General features: G+C 50.6%; 2 protein-coding genes across 8 annotated transcripts; one reads left to right on the top strand and one right to left on the bottom strand.

Annotated features, from left to right (window-relative positions):
- Positions 1 to 660: 660 nt before the first annotated feature.
- On the bottom strand, positions 661 to 15,683 carry EEF1D (eukaryotic translation elongation factor 1 delta). 7 transcript variants are annotated; one of them, XM_040062311.2, is made up of 10 exons: positions 12,790 to 12,797; positions 10,140 to 11,275; positions 8,431 to 8,554; positions 6,720 to 6,791; positions 3,544 to 3,612; positions 2,290 to 2,386; positions 2,103 to 2,206; positions 1,619 to 1,855; positions 879 to 1,073; positions 661 to 770 (listed from the first exon to the last, which is right to left on the bottom strand). In XM_040062311.2, the coding sequence occupies exons 2-10, from the start codon at positions 11,273 to 11,275 to the stop codon at positions 732 to 734; spliced, it is 2,073 nt and encodes a 690-aa protein (XP_039918245.1). In that variant the 5' UTR covers positions 12,790 to 12,797; the 3' UTR covers positions 661 to 731. The 7 variants fall into 7 exon arrangements, with proteins under 7 accessions (XP_039918245.1, XP_039918222.1, XP_039918265.1 ...); XM_040062288.1 differs by lacking the exon at positions 12,790 to 12,797 and having other exon boundaries at positions 3,544 to 3,609; XM_040062331.1 differs by lacking the exons at positions 3,544 to 3,612; positions 10,140 to 11,275; positions 12,790 to 12,797 and adding an exon at positions 15,602 to 15,683.
- Positions 15,684 to 16,365: 682 nt separating this feature from the next.
- TIGD5 (tigger transposable element derived 5) lies at positions 16,366 to 19,226 on the top strand. Its single transcript, XM_040068613.2, has one exon. It carries the CDS (start codon positions 16,419 to 16,421, stop codon positions 18,171 to 18,173), a length of 1,755 nt encoding a protein of 584 aa, XP_039924547.2. The 5' UTR covers positions 16,366 to 16,418; the 3' UTR covers positions 18,174 to 19,226.
- Positions 19,227 to 20,410: the final 1,184 nt, after the last annotated feature.

The following is a 20,410-nucleotide window of genomic DNA, read 5'->3' as shown; positions in this document are numbered from 1 at the left end:
TGACATGATGGCAATAGGACACACAGGGGACACGTGGCAGCACTTGGACCAACAGGGATTCAGGATGGCAGCACAGGGGACAAGTGGCACTCCCAGCACTGCGCTGGGGGTGGCAGGACCCCGTGAGGGGACACGTGTCACAGATCAAGTGACCCCACCAGGACAAGGGACAGCCTTGCAGCACAATCCCATGGAGCTTCCCATGTCCCTCCATGGCCCCAGACTGTGGATTCTGGCACCGGGACAGACCTCGTGTTCCAAAGTCAGGAATGTCACCTGTTCCCTTGCCAGGCCATGCTCAGCTGAGGGAGTCAGTGGGAAAAGAGGGATGAAAGCCATCCCAAACCAGCAATTCCTGGATGCTCCTGTAGGGAGTGACTGGAGGTCTCTCTAAACCTTGGGAAAGGTGACTGGAAACACCCTGAGAACCTTTATTCCAGCCCCAAAATTCAGGTCCACGGATTGAGATCTTTCCTACTGTGAAAGATGGGGAAATCATGGAATGGTTTAGGTTGGAAGAGACCTTAAATACCTCTCAATCCCACCCCCTGCAATGGGCAGGGGCGCCTTCCCCTAGCCCAGGTTGCTCAAATATCCCAGAATCTCCCACCAAATTCCTCCAGAGAAGCTGCACCCAAGGGAAAAACCCACAACCCAAGGTGCACTCCCAAAGTTTCTTTATTACTTCCGGGTTCAGAGGAAGGGGATACAGTTTGTTTTTTTGTTTCCTTCTAAATCTTGTTAAATGCAGCAATGTCCACGCTCTGCACCTGGAAGGGGACAAAAGCTGGAGTCATCCAGGTGTTCCCAGGAAAAAACACCTGAGTCCACCCCCGCTCCCACGGGTTCCTTCTCCCACATGCCATTCCAAGACTTACATAGTCCTCGAACTTGGTGATCTCCTCCTCCAGGATGTCTGTCCCGACTTTCTCGTCCTCCACCACGCACTGGATTTGGAGTTTCTTGATGCCGTATCCGACTGGGACCAGTTTGGAGGCTCCCCACACCAGGCCGTCCATGTGGATGGACCGGACGCACTCCTCCATCTTGGCCATGTCGGTCTCGTCGTCCCACTGGAAAAGCGGGAATGGGGAGGTTTATTTTCCTGGGGGATCGGCAGCAGCTCCAAGAGGTATCCAGGTGACACCTCGGGGAATGTCACGGCTGATCCAAAGTGGCCTTTCCTGGCTGGAGAAGATCTCGGAGCCCCTTCCACTGCCTCAAGGAGATCCAAGAGAGCTGGAGAGGGACTTTGGACAAGGATGGAGTGACAGGGCAAGGGGGAATGGTTTTAAACTGGGGTAGGGTGGGATTAGATAGGATACTGGGAAGGAATCCTTCCCTGTGAGGGTGGTGAGGCCCTGGCATGGAATTCCCAGAGAAGCTTTGGCTGCCCCATCCCTGGAAGTGTTCAATGCCAAGTCTGATCAACCTGGGATAACGGAACGTGTCCCTGCTTATGGAATGAGATGGGATTTAAGTTCCCACCCCAAGGCTTTGACAGCAACAAACCCCACCTAGCTCCAAAAGCCCTTCTTTGGAATTCCACAGGAATTCCCATCCAACCTGGATGAGAGGGGATTCCCAGCCTCGCTCCCAAATCCCAAAAGCCACCCACCGGCTTCACATCCAGCAGGATGGAAGACTTGGCGATGAGCCCCGGCTTCTTAGCCTTCTTCTCGGCGTACTGCCGGAGCCGCTCTTCCCGGACTTTGGCAGCTTCCTGGTCTTCCTCCTCGTCATCGCTCCCGAAAAGGTCGATGTCGTCGTCCTCATCCTCCTCGGCAGCGGCCGGCTCGGCTTTCTTGGCCGGAAGCTCCACTTTTTTGGATGGAACGCTGAAAGGTTCCACTTTCTTCACCGGATCAGAGGGGGTTTTTTTGTTTGTTTGTTTGTTTGAAGGGAAAAAAGAGGGAAAAGATTGGAGTTGGAGCAGAGCAGCCACAAAGCAGCTCAGGAACGGGAATTTCCACCCCTCGGGAGACCGTACAATCCCCACACTGTGGGATTTATATGGATTTCTCGAAACAGGACGTTTGTCCACGTGGATCTTTGGTTGTAATTCCGAGAGAAAAATTCCAGCTTTTTATCCCCAGGCTCACCTGGGTTGGAGGAACAGCTGAGGGCTGGTGGGAAGTTGAGGATTTCTCCAGAGCGTTCAGGCGGCTTTCCAGCTTGAAAATGGCCATCTGGAGGTCTGCAACAACTGGGAAAAAGGAGGGAAAAACGACTTTAAATTCCCAGCTGAATGTCAGGTCTCCAGCCAGGACAAGGAATTCTCCCACTCACCACTGCGGAGGTTCTGGTTTTCCACTTCCAGGTGGGAAATTCGGGACAGGAGCTCATTTTGGTCACCAGCAGGTCCAGAGGAGGTTGTGCTCGCGCTCTGCAACGAGGAAAACCGGGATGAAATTGAGCTGGTTCCCTTCCTCCCTAAAAATCCATGAAGCAAAGCGGAGTCGTGTCTTCGGGGAGGGAGGAAGTTCAGGAGCTGAACTAAAACCTAGGATATTTTCTCTAAATTAGGACAAAAACTAACGGAGCAGCTCTATAAAATGAAGCACGGACTAAATCCCGAGGAATTTCAGCTGGCACCAAGGAGCAAAAGGAAAAAAAAAAAAAAAAAAAAAAAAAAAAAAAATCACTTTTCTCACTCTCAGATCCCAAAATGCCACCAAAACCACATAAAATTTATGTGGAAATTTCACACCAAGCCCCTTAAAAACCTTGGAGTCCCTTGGTCTCCTCTCCCAACCCACTGAGGGACAGGAATGACCTGCCTAAGGTAACGCTGGGAAAGCTGGAAAGATCCCAGGAATTCTACACTCCCACCTTCCCCAGCCCAGCCTTTAATTCCTCTCCTAACAATTTCAATCTGCTTTAACACATCCTGAGGGAATAATTATTCCAGCTCTGGCTTACAATGGATTTTTTTGACAGCAAAAAAAAAAGCTGTTTTTTTTTAATGTTAAGGAGGTTCCTTATCCATCAATTCCAGGCAGCAAAACGAAAGAAAATAACAGGATTTGCCCTTGAATTGTCATTTCTAAGTGAAAAGAAGAGAGAATAATTTATTCTCCTTCATTCCAATGTGGAATCTCAGCAGTCAGGTAAAATGGAAAGAGGGAAAAGCAGGGATGAGATGAAGAATATGAGGCACAGGGAAAGCTCTGAATCATGGAATGGTTTGGGTTGGAAGGGATTTTAAGGATCATCCAGACCAACACGTTCCACTATCCCAGGCAGCTCCAAGCCCTGTCCAACCTGGCCTTGGACACTTCCAGGGATGAGGCTGGGAAATATCCAAGGGGCAGGAGGAAATTCCACCTCCGGCGCCTCAGATGTGGATTCAGGCTCAGGAAGGGGAGCGCAGATCCCTGGACACGGAGCTGGGACAACTCCCTGCTGTCTGATCCCATTATCCAGGTTTATCCCAGTGCCAAAAGGACAAACCCCGAGGAAGGAGAACTTGCTCCATCCTCATCCCACCAAATCCTCTCCCGTTTTTTCCACAGGCTCCACATCCATGCGCGGGTCACTTACAGCGGAGCGCCCCGACTGTTTCTTGGGACGGGCACAAGGAGCTTCCTTGCTCCGAGCAGGCGTCTTCTGCTGCAGGGCGGGAAGAAGTTTGGGAAGATGGGAAAAGGTTTCGCAATTCCAGAGGGAACTCAAGCACAGGGAAGAGCGGCATGCAGAGGAAAAGTTATGGAGCGGTGGGAAACAGCCTTGCACTGCAGGCAAACATTCCGCCCCAGAATTCCCAAGAATTCTGGGATCTTCTCCACGAGCATCTCTGTGTCTGCAGGGAGCTCATGCAGCACTGTGGGCTCATCACACCATGCCAGCCCTGATGCTCCAAGGATGGAAATCGTGGAATTACGGAGGTGGGGAAATCCCTCCGAGCCCACGGAGTCCAACAGTTCTCCCAGGGACAGCGCTGAGCGCATCCCCAAGTGCCACATCCACAGGGATGGGGAGTGCCAGGGCTGGACAGCCCTTCCCACGAGGAATTTTCCAAATATTCCAGCCAAATTTTCCCTCTGGTGGTTCCCTCTCACCCTATCCCCTCATTCCCTGGGAGTAGTTCCTGATTCCCACTTGGAAATCTGTGGGAGTGAGAAGGTTCCTCCTGAACCTTATTTTTTTTTTTTTCCAGGCTGAGCCCTGCCAGCTCCCACAGCTGCTCCTGGTGCTCCAGACCTTTCCCAATCCATTCCTTTCCCTGGAAACTCTCCAGCCCCTCCATGTCCCTCTTGTCATGAGGGCCCAAAACTCATCCCAGGAATTGGAGGTGCCCCAGCAGTGCCAGCACAGGGAGAGGAAATTTCTCTTCCCTGTCATTAATATTTCCTCAAAAAAAAAAAAAAAAAAAAGGGAAGAGCAAGGGATACTGTCCCAAGCTGAAACAATCCAGTAAGACAATGCAAGAGGCACAACCATGTCCCAAATCCTCAAAAACTATGGAAAAATTGCCTTTAGGAGACTGTGGGATCTTCCCTGAGGGTGCTCCAAACTTTGGGAATGTGGACACCACACCTCCAAAAAACCATTCCCTCTTCCAACTTCCAGCTCCACACAAGCGTCCGTGAATTTTATCAAGGATAAGAATCCAAAATTCCAAAGGTGGGGAGTTCCACAGCATCACTTCCCTCCCTCCCTCCGCGCTCTTGTACAAAACCCTCAAATCCTTTATTTTTAAGCCGTAATTTTTGTGCCAAACCCACCTTAAAGCTGCAGCCTGTCTCGAATATTTTGGATAGCAGTGCTTGGGAAAGCTGGGATTGTGCATAAACTTAATTATCCAAACAAATAAAATCCCTGGGAATTACGAAGGGTACGAAACGGGACTTCAGCTGAAGAACTTGGGATAAAAACATCTGTTATTCCCTGAAGTTTGAGTCCCTAAAATACATCTCAAATGTCAGAGACAATAAAATTTTTCCTCATGTTCAGGTGGAATTTCCTGTTCTGCTTCCTGCTTTTCCTCATAAACAAGGAACTCCAGACTCTCCCCATATTCCAAGTGCTGATTCCTACATTTTGACACAATCCCAGCCTGAAATTCCCATCAAAAGGGGAAACTCCCATTTTCCCATCTTTTCACAGCCAGCCCTTCCCTTGCCACATCCTAAGGCCCCTGACAATAACTCCGGAGGAAGGAAAGACAAAAACCCTGGGAATTTTGCTCTTCCCACACTTTTCTGGATCACACAGGGTAAATCTGGGGTTTGGGGATGCAAGGAAGAGATTTGGGAATGTTCTAAAGTCCAGCCTGGTTATCCAAGATTAATGATGATCCTTGAGGGATATTCCAACTATTTTTCAGCCACCTGGGAGATCCAACCCTGTTCCCAGGAACAAAAAATAACTAGCAGAGGAATTCTTTACATCCAGCACTAATCCCCAAAAACGTCTCCAAGCAATTTATAGCCCAAAATTCCTGTCCTGGCTTCGGGCTGTTGCTTTACCAGTTCCCTGCTACAGCACCTGGATGATCCAAATCTCTGGGATTCTGTCCCAAAAAAGCTCTTTAACAGGAGTCAGGAAAGAAATTCCTCATCTCTAGCAAAACACTGGAAGATGAGGATGAGCAGCACTTCCAGGTGATTTGGGTTTAGATTCCCTGCCCAATTCCAGAAGTTCTTCCCAAAAGAATTTTTGACCCTGTTTGGGATGGGGGCCTCCTTTATCCCTGTTTTTTTTTTTATAAAATGAGCCAGTTAAGGAAATTTTTTTTCCTTAAGCTGTTGGCTGAAATCCCGATTTCTTATTTTCATCCCAAATGTCTGGCTCCTTTCTGCTGGTGTAAGGAGGGATATGGAATATTCCCCTTGGGAAAGGGAAAATTCCTTGCTGTTCCCTGATATTGGACTGACCAAAGATAGAAACCGAGGCTGCTGAACATTCCAAGAGGGATTTATGAGGCCAAATAATAGATGGATTCCTTTGGGAGTCCCACTGCAAGAGGCAGGAAATCAAGACACCTGGGCTGTATTCCATGGATTTTCCTTTCCCACTCATTAGTATTTTAACTTCCTTTTACAAAAATGAAGATTGTGGGGGTTTTTTCCCTAAACTTTTGTTCTTGTCTGCACTCAGCACATAAACACCTCCACAAAATACATTCCTGAGCTCCTCCAGGATGCTCCAGCCTTGGACCTTTGTAGCCAAGCTGAATTCCCTGGATACAGCAGATGGAAAACACCTTTTTTTCTTGGGAAAATTCCATGGAATTTTTTTTAATTTTTTTTTGGGGGGGGGAATTTCCACTGGAAATTCCACAATCCATTCACTCCTTTTTGGGGTTTATTTTTTTTTTTTCTGCACATCCCCTAAACTGGAAGCCAAACAGGGAAGAGAAGGTGGCAGCCCAGCGTATCACAAAAAGGAGCCACGCAACTCAGCAAGTTGGAAGCTGTCAGTCAACATCCCACCAGGAGAGGGAGGGGGGAAAAAAAAAAAAAAGGAAAAAAAATGGAAGGAAAAGCCCAATTCAGGGGATTCTTTCAACCCAAATCCAGTTTTGGCAGAGCTGCGGGCGAGCGGCGTGCGGGGACGGGGCGGAGCTGGTGGCACACGGCACCTTGGTCTTCTCCTCTAACTTCCAACCACGAAAGTTAAACGATCCAAGGGGTTAGAATTCCATAAAAATAATAATAATAATAAAAAAAAAAATGGGATGCAGGCAGCCAGCTGGTGAGAGCTTGGGTACTCACTCCGGCCAGCGATTTCTGGATATTCTCCCTGGCTCTGGCAATGTCGCGGAGGATCGTGCTGGCTCCGTTCTCCTGCAAACAGCGCAGAAAGAACCAAGAGTTTCTTTTTAAAAAAAAAAATATTAAAACATGGGAGGGAAAAAAAAAAAATTCATCAGGGAAGTTCAAAAAGACAAAAAAAAAAAAAAACTAATGAAAGGAAGGAAGAAGCGAGGGGATTGGGAGAATTGGGAAGTGTCCTTTCCATCATTCAGCGATTTTTTGGCAGTAAGGATTGGGGATAAATCAGGCAATCCCTGGCCATGTGTCCAGAAGGATCATCCAGTCAAAGAGCTTTTAAATTCCCTATGATTACCCTGAAAAGTTTGGGAAGCTGCCAGAAGTTTGGAGTGACTCCGAAACTCCTTAAAAACCCAGCCTCCGGCAGGATTTTTCCATGATATTACCTGAGTTCAGGCAGGAAGTGACAACCCTGACTCTGCTCTATCCAGAGAGGTGGGACTCAAAACACCAGGATTTTTTTGTCCCTATGCTCCTGCTGCCATTCCTTAGCCTGGATTTCAAGATTCCCTCCCTGGAAATTCCATGATCCTTTCACACCTCGCCTTTCCCGGACTGCAACCCCCACCAGCAAGAACTGAGACACGAAATTTCCCCCCAAATCTTGAGTTAAAACAGAAAATAAAGGAGAAACAGCCTGGACACATCCAGTTGGGCCTCACTTCCTGCTGCCTCCAAGGAGGTTTTAAGGATATTTTTCCATAGGGGAAGCGGCTGATAAATTCCTGCAGGATCTCCAAACATCCTTCCAACCACCTCACCCAGGCCAAACTCCTGGGTTGGAACAGTGGAACTGTTCCAAGAGTTTGTATTTTTTTCACTCCAAAACCTACTTCCAGCACTCATCCAGAGCTCCCGATTTTTTTTTTTATTCCCAATCTCCCAGGTGCTGTGCCAGCACCTAAACCAGGATGGGCAGCAGGGATAGCTGGAACGTGCCTAAAAGTTATAACTTCAGCAAAAAGCTTCCCTGTAAACATTTGGAAAGAGGCACTGAACGCTCAGCACTCCAAAGGCACAGGCAGTTAGGAGCAGGAAGAGGTTAGGAAAGCTCTGGACCTTGGAACAGGAATAATTTTGGGATAATACTGAAGCTGGAAATGTTTCAGCCCGGCAGGATCATGCTTCCCCCTCCACCTTCCCCTCCCCAACTCACCGGTACCACAAACTGAATCTTCCACTGGAACACCCGGAATATTTCCAGGAGTACAAAGAGAGTGATAAAAAAATAAAATTCCCCAAAAAAAATCTTTGGAGCTGTGGTGCCTCTGTTCAAACTTTAGGTTTGTATTCCCTTGGAATAGCTCAAAGGACTGCTCCAAAATGGAAGCAAAGCAGCGTTTTTTCCCTGGATGAAAGGGGACAAAATTGGAGATTTGGGGGATTTCCAGCTCAAATCGTGCCACCATGGATCCTAGCAGTCTGGAAAAATTAAGGAAAACTGCTGGAAGCTGTTAGGAGGCCACCTGATCTCCCAGTTCCTTGGGATCAAATCCTCCAGATTCCACAAAAAACAGTGGGGGAAGAGTTTAGAGAGCTCCAGGGAAAAAAAAAACCAAAAACGACCCAGCACCAAGAGTGGAAATCCCACAAAACCCCAGGTGGATGACATCCTCTGACTTACTCTGGAATTCCTGGGATTGGGAATTACCTGCTGGCGGGAGGGGCCACCCATGGGGCCGTTCATCTGCTCGTAGAACCTTCGCTCGGCGTCGTCGTATTTGTACTTCTCGAACCAGATCTTGTCGTGCAGGAAGTAATCCACAGCCATTTTCCTGGGAAAAGGGAAAAACACCCACAAAAAGTGAATCCCCGCAAGGGTTGAAGGTTAACAGCCTGTCAGGAGCGGTTTCTGTGCCCGCAGCTCGGCTTGGCTGCGGATTAAAGTATCCGGGATCCTCTTAAAAAAGCAGGACAGAGTAATCACCCACCTGCCTGACCTGGGGATGGGATGAATCAGCTGATCCAGACTTTATCCCACAAAAAAAACACACACCCCCAAATCCAGGATTTTCTAGTCCGTGCTATGGAAAATGCCTTGTGTAGGAGAATAAAAAGGGAATGGAAATCATGGAATGGGTTGGGAAAGAGGAGAAAGATAATTTAGTTTTAACTCCCTGCCATGGGACAGCTTCCACTATCCCAGGTTGCTCCAAGCCTCATCCAACTTTTCCCTGGATGCTTCCAGGGACGGGGCATCCACAGGTTCTCTGGGAAATCTTTTGAGAAAAAGTGGAAAAACAGCACAAAACACCCCACATCCCACTGGGAAGTGGGGGATTTTTATGGAACAGCTTCCAAAGGTGGGTTAAAGTCTTAATTTGAAGGGAAACGGAGCTCCCGAAAAGGAGGGAAAGAAAAAGTGCCCTGAATTCCAGCAAGGGACAGAGCCAGCAGAAGTCTGAAGAGGTGGAGAGCAGCACAAGAAAACCACAACTGGAGCAGACCCCAGCAGAGCCTCTCCTCATCATCCCAAATCCCACAGTTTTCCACAAAATACTTCCACGGACGCCAAAAAAAACCCAATTTTCCTGAAGTCAAATCCCTTCTTATCTCATCCACCCACTTGGAAGGGACCAGAGGCCGCCAGACACAGGAGCTGCAGCAGAACCACTCTTCCACACCCAAATCTCCAGAACCTGCTGGAATTCCGACCAGGATCACCCGCAGAAAATCCCAAATACAAAATGATCCCACATTTTTAAAGAGAAATGTGCATTTTCCCAAATATCCAGTTCTGACCAAAGAGGAAATGATCCCAAACAGGACCAAACCCCTAAATCCCTCAACACATAGATCCTAAAGGCTTTCCAACAAATCCCAACAAAACTCAAGTGTCAGAAATAAGGATGGATGCTCCAAGTCTTTTTTCCCAGGAATATCCACCCCTACCTTAGCTCTGCCTTTGGAGAGGATCCAAGGGCATTCCAAAAACGAACAGACTGAATACAAATTCCCTCAAAAAACCAAACTACAGCACATTCTCCCACCAGAGCGATTCCCTGAACTGTATTCCAGCCATTTTCAAGCTGGATCCCGGTTGTGATGCTGGATTTTTTTATGGAATGAGAGGATGGAAAGGAGGATGGTGACGGGTCCATGCAAAAAGGGGAATACCGAGCTCACTTCTCAGCCCTGCCTTTAAACATTCAACCTCTAGTTCCGCACAAACACAGCCTTTATCCACCAGAATTCCTCAGGAGAAGGGGAATTCCTTGAAGGATCTTCCCCACTGCTCCCTGCCCACTGGAATCATCTCCAAGTCCACCCAGTCTTCTCCACATGCAAATTCCTTCCGGCTCAATCCCGACCCGGCCGTTTCTTTCGCACGGGCGTTACCCCCAAACGAATTTCTCCTACTTCATTTCCGGAGCGGGAACGCTTGGAGCGGCTGGATGGGAAGGATTTCCGGCAGCAGATTCCCGGATCCCTGTTCTCTCCGCTGCTCTGGCTGCTTCCAGGGCGAAATACCGGGACTCGGCCCTGTCGTAGGTCACCTTATTCAGCCACACGGATTCGCTGTCCTTGTGCAGGAAGAAGCAGGCGGGATTTTCCTTGGGAACGCCGGGAAGCCGAGGGTTGGCGATTCCCGTTCGCTTCCCAAGGCTGCGGTTCTCGGATGCCTCGGGGCAGCCGCGCTGCCGCCGCTGGGTTTTATCCGAGGGGTGCCCGTCCAACATCTTCTCGTAAAAATTCTTCTCCGCATCGTCGTAGAGGGGCTTCTCCAGCCACACCTCGGACGCCAGAACTTCCCAGTTGGAAATCTGCGGCTTCCCGTTGACCGTCTGCTGGTCGGAGCCGGGCAAACCGGGAACGGAGGCCACGGGAGAGTTGGGAACGCCGGGAGCCAAGCCCGGCATGGCAGGAGTGGGCAAGGCCGTGCCGTAGCCCTCGTCCGGCGTTGCCAGCCTGGAATTCGCCCACACGGATGGGACGGCCAGGACGTCGGGAGGAAGGAAAAACTGGGATTTCTCCATGAACGCCCTCTCGGCCTTGTCGAAGTCAAACTTGTTGATCCAAACCCCTTGGACCACGTGGTGACAGGCGGCCAGGTTCCCGTGGGAACACGCCGGGAGCATCCTTGCCTTGGGAATATCTTGGCTGGATTTCGACCTGGCCGTGGTGGGAGATTCCCGAGCCGTTTTCCCATTCTCGGGTGATTCCCAACTCTGGGAACCCGCTAATTTTTTCCTGTAGGCGCTCTCGGCGCGGTCATACAAGGGCTTGTCGAACCACACGCGATCCGCCGACATTCCCGCCAGGATCGCCTCCAGCCTGGAATCCGGAGCTTTGGCTTTCGGGGAGCGCTTCCGTTTCCGCTGCTTTTTGCCATTCCTGGGTTTTTTCAGGTCCCCCTTGAACTCCCCTTCGATGGAATCCTCGTGGCAGATCCCGTTGACGGCCTCAGGCTCCGGTGCTTCCCGCTCGGCTTCGTCGTCCCGGTGTTTTTCCAGCCAAACTTTGTCCGGGGAGCAGGGATTTTTCTGCGTCCTCATCTTCCCGAAAGAAAAAAAACGGGCAGCATGGAGAGATAAGCACAACAAATGTAGAGGCAGCAGAGCAAGGCAAAGGCATGCAGGAGGTTTTTTTTCTCTTTTTTTTTTTTTTTTTTCCCGTTAAGATTCCCGGGAAAAAGTGCAAATATTCTGTTTATTTCTCTTTTTTGGGATAAGTTTGAACTCCCGGGAATTCAGTGCGGCCGAAATCGCCTTCCTCCTAAAATATTCCAGCCAAGAATTCCCCCCATCATTGGAAATTTTAAGGCAACAGGCAGGAAAAAAACCCACGGGATTTTGATCAAATCCTTGGGACTTATAGGATATTATTCCAAGTGAGTGGATTAGTAATTAATTATTTGTTGCTTATTCTCAATTAGGCAAAAAACTGGCTCCAATTTTTGAGTTTTTGGAAGTTGTTGTTTACTCCTGGCTGGGTTTTCCTACTACAAGGCAGCTCCTGAAAAACCAGGATTTGATTTTGGGATAAAATTCAAGTTATCGGCAAATTAAACTAGTCCAGGAGCCGGAAATCTCGTGATTAATTCAGTAATTAATTAAGAAAAATTGACCTGTGGCAGGTTGCCAAATAAAGTTCCCAGACAAAATATCCTCAAAGGTTTGTAATTCCAAGAACTCCTAGAAGATTATGGAATCCTCAAGTCCAAGGCTTAATTTTAAAGTTTAATTTAAATTTTAAATTTATTGTTTAAATTTAAGATATAATTTAAAATTCACGCATGAATGCTTTTTTCACGTCTTGAATACTTCCATTTACATTTATATATTAATAAATTTTTTGCCTTTGAACATTTAAATGTATAGAGTTTAAAATATTAATTAGATTCCTATTAGACAAGTTATTAGGAAGGGAAAAATAAGATTTTTCTCTTTTTTTTTTTCCTGGCGTTGGGAAACTTTGGTACAGCTAAAAATGCATAAAAAATTGAGTTTTCAATTCAGAACTTAAAATTTCAAAATTAAAGCTTATTTTTAATTTTTTAATTTATTTCATGTTTTTCTCTTTTATTTTATGGAGCAATAAATTCTTGTTAAGACCTTTACATAGAAATAAATTTATTACAGTAAATAAATAATAGAGAGTAAAATAATAAAAAAATGGGATTTTGCACAAAAAAATCCTAGTTTTCTTTAACTAAATTTAAAATTTGAACTTTTAAAAATTAAATTTAAATTGATTTTCCCCCCATTATTTAATCTATTTTTTTTAAGTGATTTTGCTCCAGTTTTTAAGCAGCTCCAAGCCCTGGAAATGCAGACCTCATGGATGAGGTGAATTATGGAGTAGGAATTCCAGAGGAATTCCATAATGAAGAACTCCCAGGAGATTTCCTCCAATTGACAGAGCTGAAATTAATTTAAAAAACTCTTCAAAAAATAATTATTTCCATGAAAACTCTGCAGTAATTTGTCTAATAAATATCCCAACAGTGCTGACATTCCCAGGTTTTCCAGAATTCCCATAAAACATACAACAATTAGAAGATACTCACTTTTTTTTGCTCCTATGACAGCATTAAAAAAAAACCAGGATAAAATTAGAAAAAATTCCAATTTCTATGGATGCAGCAGCTCCTCAGCCAAAACATTTATTTAATAATTAATGGATTAATTAATAAACATATTTAATGAAGTTTGGAGCCGATGAACTTTCCAGAACTCCACGAAGTTTGTGAACAAACACCACAGAAAACGCGTTTATTTCCATTTTAACAACAAGGAAAGGAACGTTATTGTGATGTTATCCAAAAGGATTTTCCCAGACTGAGAATTCCCAACCTGCCATCCCAATCCTGGCATGTGTTGATGGAACTCAGGATCCCAATTTTTAGGTGACTCCAAACATTCCTGCTGCATCTTTTTGCTTCCAAACCAAGCAGCCAAACCTTATGTTCAGTCCTGAAAAATTTAAAATTTCCAAGGAAATAAAGCTTCTAAACAAGGAAAAATTGGGGAAAAAAGTAATTTCTCTTCTGTGTCCATCAGTTCTCCTGGAAGAACCTGAGAAAAAGGGATTTTAGTCACACAAGCCATCACCCTTCAACATCTTCCACCCAAATTTGCCGTTTTTACCTCCTCAAACACAAAGTTTTCGATTAAAAACCACGCTGTGGCGTTGGGAACGTTCTCCGCTGGGAAAAGTCGCACTCCAGAAATTCAGGATGAGTTCAAGAACCATCACAGAGATCAAAATAAATCAGAATATTAACACTTATTTTTAGTATTTTATCATGTAAAACTAGCTCTTCTGCTGGTTTCATTCCCTAAAATTGGGATTTCCCAAATTCCTGCTGGTTTCATTCCCTAAAACTGGCCCTTCCCTAAGTCAGACCCTTATCAACACCTTTGCTATGAGACAGAGTTCCACATTCCAGGAAAACACCACAATTCCCATCTTTGATCACCTAAAAACACAACTTTCTGCTCCAAGATGAAAATTCCTAAGGAGATTTCCCATGGATTATGGGAAATCAGCAGAAGAGAAAGACTGGGAATGTGTCACCTTCAGGAAAAATAGGGAAAAAAAAGAGTTGGGAATGAACAGCTCAGGTGAGGAAAAATCCTACCTGAAGGTCAGGGAGAAATGGGACACGCCTGGAAAAAGGAGAGGAAAAGAATTACAGCCAAACAGCTGGGAAAAGGGAATTTCTCATCCCTTAGGATTGTGATCATCGGGATCCCAATCAATTCCAATTCATCAGCAACCCAGATGCGACAGAATAAATCCATACGGGATTTGTGGGGACGCCGATGCGGCAGCCTCAGCAAGTTTAGTTAGGGATGTAATCCTCCAAAAACCCCGTGGAGCACAACAGCAGGCTCTACCCGTTCCCAAAATAGTTTGGAAATGGATCCCTCCCCCCTGAGAATCGAGATAAAAAACAAACAGGGAGAGGACAAACCCCACCAAGGTGACGGAAATTTGGGAACAACGGCACGAGGAAGGAGGGAGAGGTGAGATAAGCAGAGCCCAGGTGCACAGAGAGCTGATTTTCCAGGTTTCCCAGCTCCTGGATAAGTTTGGAAAGGCAGCCAAGGGGGTTGGGATATGGGATGGATCAGCTGCTCCGTGCCAGGACACGACAGCAGCTCCAGTTTCCCTTCGCAGCAAGTGACTGGACAAAAAAATCCCAGGAATGGGGGGAGGAGCAGATCTTCAAGGTACCTGGAGCAACTGGGGATGAGTGGGATCCCTAAATTCCTCGTCCCACCAAGGCAGGAATAACATGGATCTCTTTTTTCTCATACCCAATCCAGACATGAAGAGGTGAGGCTTTAATACATCAGAAATATTCCCAAAAACCAGGGAATATGTCCCCACAATCTGTGGAAAACCACAAAGGTTTAGGAAGACCCCTTACCTGTAACAGAGAGTTCTTAAATCCTGGGAAAGGAAAGGGACCCCAAAAACATGGAGAATCCTAAAATCCCCCTTTCCCTATGCTGGAAGGGAGAAAGGGATCTCCTAGATAATGAGGGGATCTCCCACATCCCTTTTTTTGGGGTGTGAGGGGAGGAGAGACCCCACAGGGAACGTGGAGGGGGCTTCCACACATCCCTTCCCAGAAATTCTAAGGGAAAAGGAACCTAAAACATTGGGAGTGAGGAGTGTCACCACAGTATTCCCTGGGATTTTAAGTGGGGGATGTAATCCCAAGAAACAAGGGCATCCCCAAATCCTTTCCTTCAGAACTCTTAGGGACGCCCATGACCCCTTTTCCAGACCTATTAAGGGAAAAAAAATAATGGAAAACATGGGGAAAGGGGGTGGGTCACCCCAGCATTCCCGAGGATTCTAAGCATGGAAGTTATCCCAAAGACCAAGAGCACCCCAAATCCCCTCCCTCAGGACCCTGGGGAATGGAATGAACCCTAAAGGCAATGGGAGAACCCCTCCAAACTCCCTTTTCTGAGGTTTTAACAGGGCGAGAAACCCCCACACACAAGGAAGGACCCCCAAAACTCTTCTCTTCCCACCGCTGTGATGGAAGGAGCCCCATTCCCTATGAGGGGACCCCAAATCCCTCTTTCCACAGGAAAAGTGCCCTAAAGAGAATAAAAAGGGCGACCACAACCTCCTTCTTGGGGATTCTGAGATGACAAAGGAACACTACACACCCTGAAGGGCCCCCTGAGTCCCCTCCCCTCCAAATATCTCGAGCCCCCCCCCCACCTCCCGCCCTAGAGGGGTAAAGGTCGCTCTGGAGACCCCCCAAAACTCCCCTTACCAAGGCTCAGGGAGAGGGATAAAGTACCCTAGAGTGGGGGCATTAGGATTCCTAGGGGCTGGAAACCAGGACTCACCGGCAGCGCTGACCCCGCAAGGCCCCTCCGCTGCCTTTGGCCGCCGCCGGGATAAAGGGCGGCAGCGCGCGCCGCGCGGGGAGTTATGGGGGAGGCGCGTACCACACGTGGCGCGCCGGGGGGTGGCGATGGGGGTGCGCTGTGGGGAGACAACGTGTGGCACGCACAGCGGGGGCCTGTCCCCCCCACTATAACAGGGTCGTGTGGAACATTACCGGAGGAGTGGAAGAGAGATGCGCGAGCCACACCCGTAACTATTTGGACCCGCCGCCTCCCCTTTTCCTTGCCAAGTTGGAGTCGTCCTTGTACCCCCTCTAGCGCCTGTGGGTTGTGCCATTCTGGGAAAAGGGGGATGCGCCAACTCTCTGCTTCTCCCGCGCTACTTCCCTGCCTCTCCCGGGATGATCCCGTGTATTTTACGGAGGGAGATAATACGGCGAGGAGGAGCCCCCGCGTTGTGCGTGAGGCGCGTTGTCTCCCTTCGCGCACCTCTCCTCCCTCCCGTGAAGGCCAAGTGGAACAACTCAAGGGGGAAAGCGCCGTGTGGTGGGGGGGGGGGGGGGGGCAGCGGGGTGGCGCTCTCCCCCCTTTTCGCAGAGTGGTACAACCCATGGGCGCTGATGGAGATAGGAGGACGAATCCAACTCGGCGAGGAAAAGGGGGCGGAGAGCCGCTCAGCTCAGCGGCTGTGGCGGGGTGCGCGCATGCGGGGGACCGGAGCAGAGACAAAGGCGCCGCCGCGCCCCCCCCACCCCATCCCCGCATTCCTCCCCGGTTATAACGCGCCCCCCATTCCCATGGACGCGGGGGTCGCTCCATGCCCGGGGGGGAGCCGGAAGAGGGCGGGGGAATGGCGGGAGGGCGGCGGGCAGGAGGAGGAGGTGGAGGCAGCAGCGCATCACCCGGGGGGGTGTCGGTGAAGATGTCGCTTCGCCGCGCCTACTCCATCAAGGACAAGCTCCAGGCCATCGAGAGGGTGAAGAAGGGCGAGCGCCAGGCGTCGGTGTGCCGGGCTTTCGGCGTGCCGGGGGGCACGCTCCGCGGGTGGCTGAAGGACGAGGCGAAGCTCCGCTGGTTCCTGGAGCAGCTCGGCGGCGAGGTGGGCACCCAGCGCAAGAAGATGCGCTTGGCCAACGAGGAGGAGATCGACCGCGCCGTCTACGCCTGGTTCCTCGCCCTGCGCCAGCACGGCGTGCCGCTCTCCGGACCCCTCATCCAGGCGCAGGCGGAAGCCTTCGCCCGCCAGATCTACGGGCCCGAATGCACCTTCAAGGCGAGCCACGGCTGGTTCTGGCGCTGGCAGAAGCGCCACGGCATCTCCAGCCAACGCATCTACGGCGAGGGCGGCCTCCCCGCCGAGCCCGAGCGCGCTCCGGCCGCCCGCGCCGAGGTCCTGCCCGACGGCGGCGGCTACGGGGATGAGCAGATCTACAACGCCAACGTCACCAGGCTCTTCTGGAAGCTTCTTCCTGGCGCTGGAATCACGGCCAGGCGTCCGGCCCGGGGCGAGTGCGTCACGGTGCTGCTGGCCGCCAACTTGACCGGCTCCCACAAACTCAAGCCTTTGGTGGTCGGGGGTCTCCGCGATCCCGCCAGCCTCCGGCATCACAACCAGGAGAAATTCCCGGCTTGCTACCGCTACAGCCCCGAGGCCCGGCTGGCGCCGGCACTTCTGCGGGCTTGGTTCTTCGAGGACTTCGTGCCGGGGGTCAAGCGGTACCTGCGGCGGAGCTGCCTGCAGCAGAAGGCCGTGCTGCTGCTCAGCTCCGCTCCGTCCCGCTCCGGGTCGGGGGCTGAGGATTCCCCGCCGCTCCAGACTCCGGATGGGTCCATCCGCGCCCTCTTCCTCTCCAGGGGCCCCTCCGGGAGCGGCGTGGCCGGAGCAGGAGGCCGAATCCCGGCGCCGCTGGAGCACGGGGTGGTGTCGGCCTTCAAGCAGCTCTACAAGCGGGAGCTGCTGCGCTTGGCCGTGTCCTGCGGCGGCCCCGGCGGCCCCGCGGATTTCGTGCGGTCCTTCCTCCTCAAGGACATGCTGTACCTGGCTGGCCTCTCCTGGGATCTCATCCCGCCCGGATCCATCGAGAAGTGCTGGCTGCTGGGGCTGCGCGCCGCCTTCGAGCCCCAGCCCGGCGAGGAAGAGCACGGGGACGCCCCGGGAGGGGAGGAAGGCGGAGGGGACGGCAAGGTCTTCAGTGACCTGACCCACCTGGCCGCCTTGGCCTTCAAGCGCTTGGCTCCCGAGGAAGTGTCCGACTGGTTGCACTTGGATGACGCGGCTCCGGGCGCGGAGGAGGACGATGGTGCCGAGGATGATGCCGAGGAGGAAGGCGCCGAGGGTTGCGGGGCGGAGGAGGATGAGGAGGAGGAAGAAGCAGCTGGTGGCAAAAGGGGCGGGGAAGGGGGAGATCCTTTGCTGCCCACGGCTCGGGAAGCCATCCAGGGTTTGGAGACGGCGCTGCGCTGGCTGGAGGGACAGGACCCCCGGCAAGTGGGGCCGCTGAAGCTGGTGCAGCTGCGCTCCCTCATCTCCATGGCCCAGCGGCTGCGCCGCGGCCTCAGCCCCCAGTCCTAGTGTTAACCCCGCTTTTTTTTTGGCTACCAACCACCCCTGGTTGGCCACAGAGCTGGGGAAGCCCCGGTTGTCCCAGGGGGGTGGCGGTGGAGGTGCCACTCGCCCCTCTGTGACCGTGACTCCCTGGGGGTCAGGAAGCCCGGATGCCCGTGGGTCACGATTTCGGGGATTGTTTTGTGCAACAACTCGAATTCCAGGGTTGTTGCTTACCTAAAATATATTTAGGAGGTGCTATTTTTTACGTCCCTTGCTGCCCCTGGTCACTTGGCACTGCCAGAAAGGGGATGGATACCCCCCAGATTCCCGGTTCCCCCAATTCCATGGGGAGAAGGGGAGAGGGGAGGACCTGCTCAGCACCTCTGGGATAATGGGGGATATTACACTCTTAAACTGAAATGTAACACTGGAATGTTACGCTGGAAAAATCCCCAAATCTCAGAACAGGGCTGAGGTGGGCGCAGCCAGCTGGACGGAGACCGCTCCTGAGGTGCTGCAGGGGAAAAATTCCACCTTGGAAGAGGCTGGTGACGCCGTTCCTACTGCCAAAACAGAATCCTGATAAACCAGGATGGTTTGGGGCTGGTTTAAGGTAGGCACTGGGTTGGGAGTGGTGGCATCCAGGAGGGAGAGTCACCTCCATCATTCCCAACACAGCTGGGAACACCTGGACCACGGAGACCTGCTGAACGAGGTACCACCATCTGAGCATCCTCATGGAGCTGCAGGCACCTGGGATGGGGGTTGAGGTGTTCCCCAAGGGGTTTTTGGGGTGCCCAGGCCCGGAGGATGCATCTGTGTGAGTTGAGATTGGAGCAGGGAAGGCTCCCGGCACCGAATTGGAATACTGGGGGCATCTGATAGGAATTTAGCAGCTCCTCACCTGATTCGGATGAAATTTTAGGGTGTTTAGCCGAATTACTGGAAGAGGGAAATGAAATTAACTCCTCAGTGCTGCCATGCCCCCGCGTCGGAGGGAAGGTGGGGGTTTTTACTTGTCGGGTCTTTGTCTCCTCGCTGCAGAGTTTATGGAAATTAAATGGATTTTTATTCCCACGTGGAGGTTGCCGTCTGTGAACTGTCACGTGGAGCCAGCCCAGAGGGATTTGGGGTGGCACCAGGGGGATCTTCATGGGGTTGTGTCCTCTCAGCGTGGCCCCATGCCAATGGGGTGTAATCACATAAAATCACATTTCTGTGTATTTTTCTTGTCTTCTGCACCAAAATCGCCCCACAAAAAGATTTCGGAGCTCGGGATGTGGCTCGTTTCAAGCAGGAGCTCGTGAATGAAAGGAGGCTTCGGCTGTGTGACAAAAACCTTGCGAAGATCAGCAGAAGGTGCTGGGCTGGAGGTCTTTGAACTGGTTTGGGGTGGGGGTGAGAAGATCAAATCATGGAATGGTTTGGGGTGGAAGGGACCTGCAAGGAAATCAAATTCCAACGCTCTGCTGTGGTCAGGGACACCTTTCACTACTCCAAATTGCTCCAAGCTCAGTCAAACCTCACCTTGGATGCTTTCAGGGATGGGGCAGCCACAGCTTCTCTGTGAATTCCATTCCAGTTCCTCACCACCCTCCCAGGGAGGAATTCTTCCCCAATATCCCATCGAATCCTGTCCTCTGGTAGTGGGAAGCCATTCCCTGTGTCCTGGCACTCCAGGACCTTACCCAAAGTCAGGGCTCAGCATCCAGATGTTCCCACTAGTGATGTTTTGCTCAGCATCCAGATGTTTCAAGGATTTTGAAATCCTTTTCATCCATAAAGCAGTTCCCAAGTCATCACTAATTGCATCCATGCAGGTGCCGGGAGGCAAACAGAGCTTAATTAGGGCATGGAAAAGGCTCAGATCCTCTCCTGATGGGCAAGTTTGAGTTTCTACCCCCTCAATATTCCCAGAGCTGGGAGCAGATCAGGGCTTCCATCCCATTCCCTGGTGTTGGGGAGGGATCATGGTGCAGGTTTTTTTTTGGCTGGTTGAGCTCTTGCCCATCGTTCTGGAATGTGGGCAGCATCCTGATGGCTGTGGCTCTGACCACAGGGGTGCAGCCATTCCCCCAGGGTTAAACTGGCATCACCTCGATCCCAAAAGTCTCTCTCCCCAGTGCCACACATCCCACCCCAGCTTCATCCTTGGTGCCATCACCACCCCCAGTGAGCACAAAAGCGGCGTGGCACCAGCTCCATCCCTGGGAATCACGGATGACACCTCCCCACGGCCGTGGTGGCTTCCACAGCGCCCC

The sequence above is a fragment of the Hirundo rustica genome, chromosome 1, assembly GCF_015227805.2.
Source record: "Hirundo rustica isolate bHirRus1 chromosome 1, bHirRus1.pri.v3, whole genome shotgun sequence".
Classification (NCBI taxonomy): domain Eukaryota; kingdom Metazoa; phylum Chordata; class Aves; order Passeriformes; family Hirundinidae; genus Hirundo; species Hirundo rustica.
This window is presented reverse-complemented; position numbering and strand designations above follow the sequence as displayed.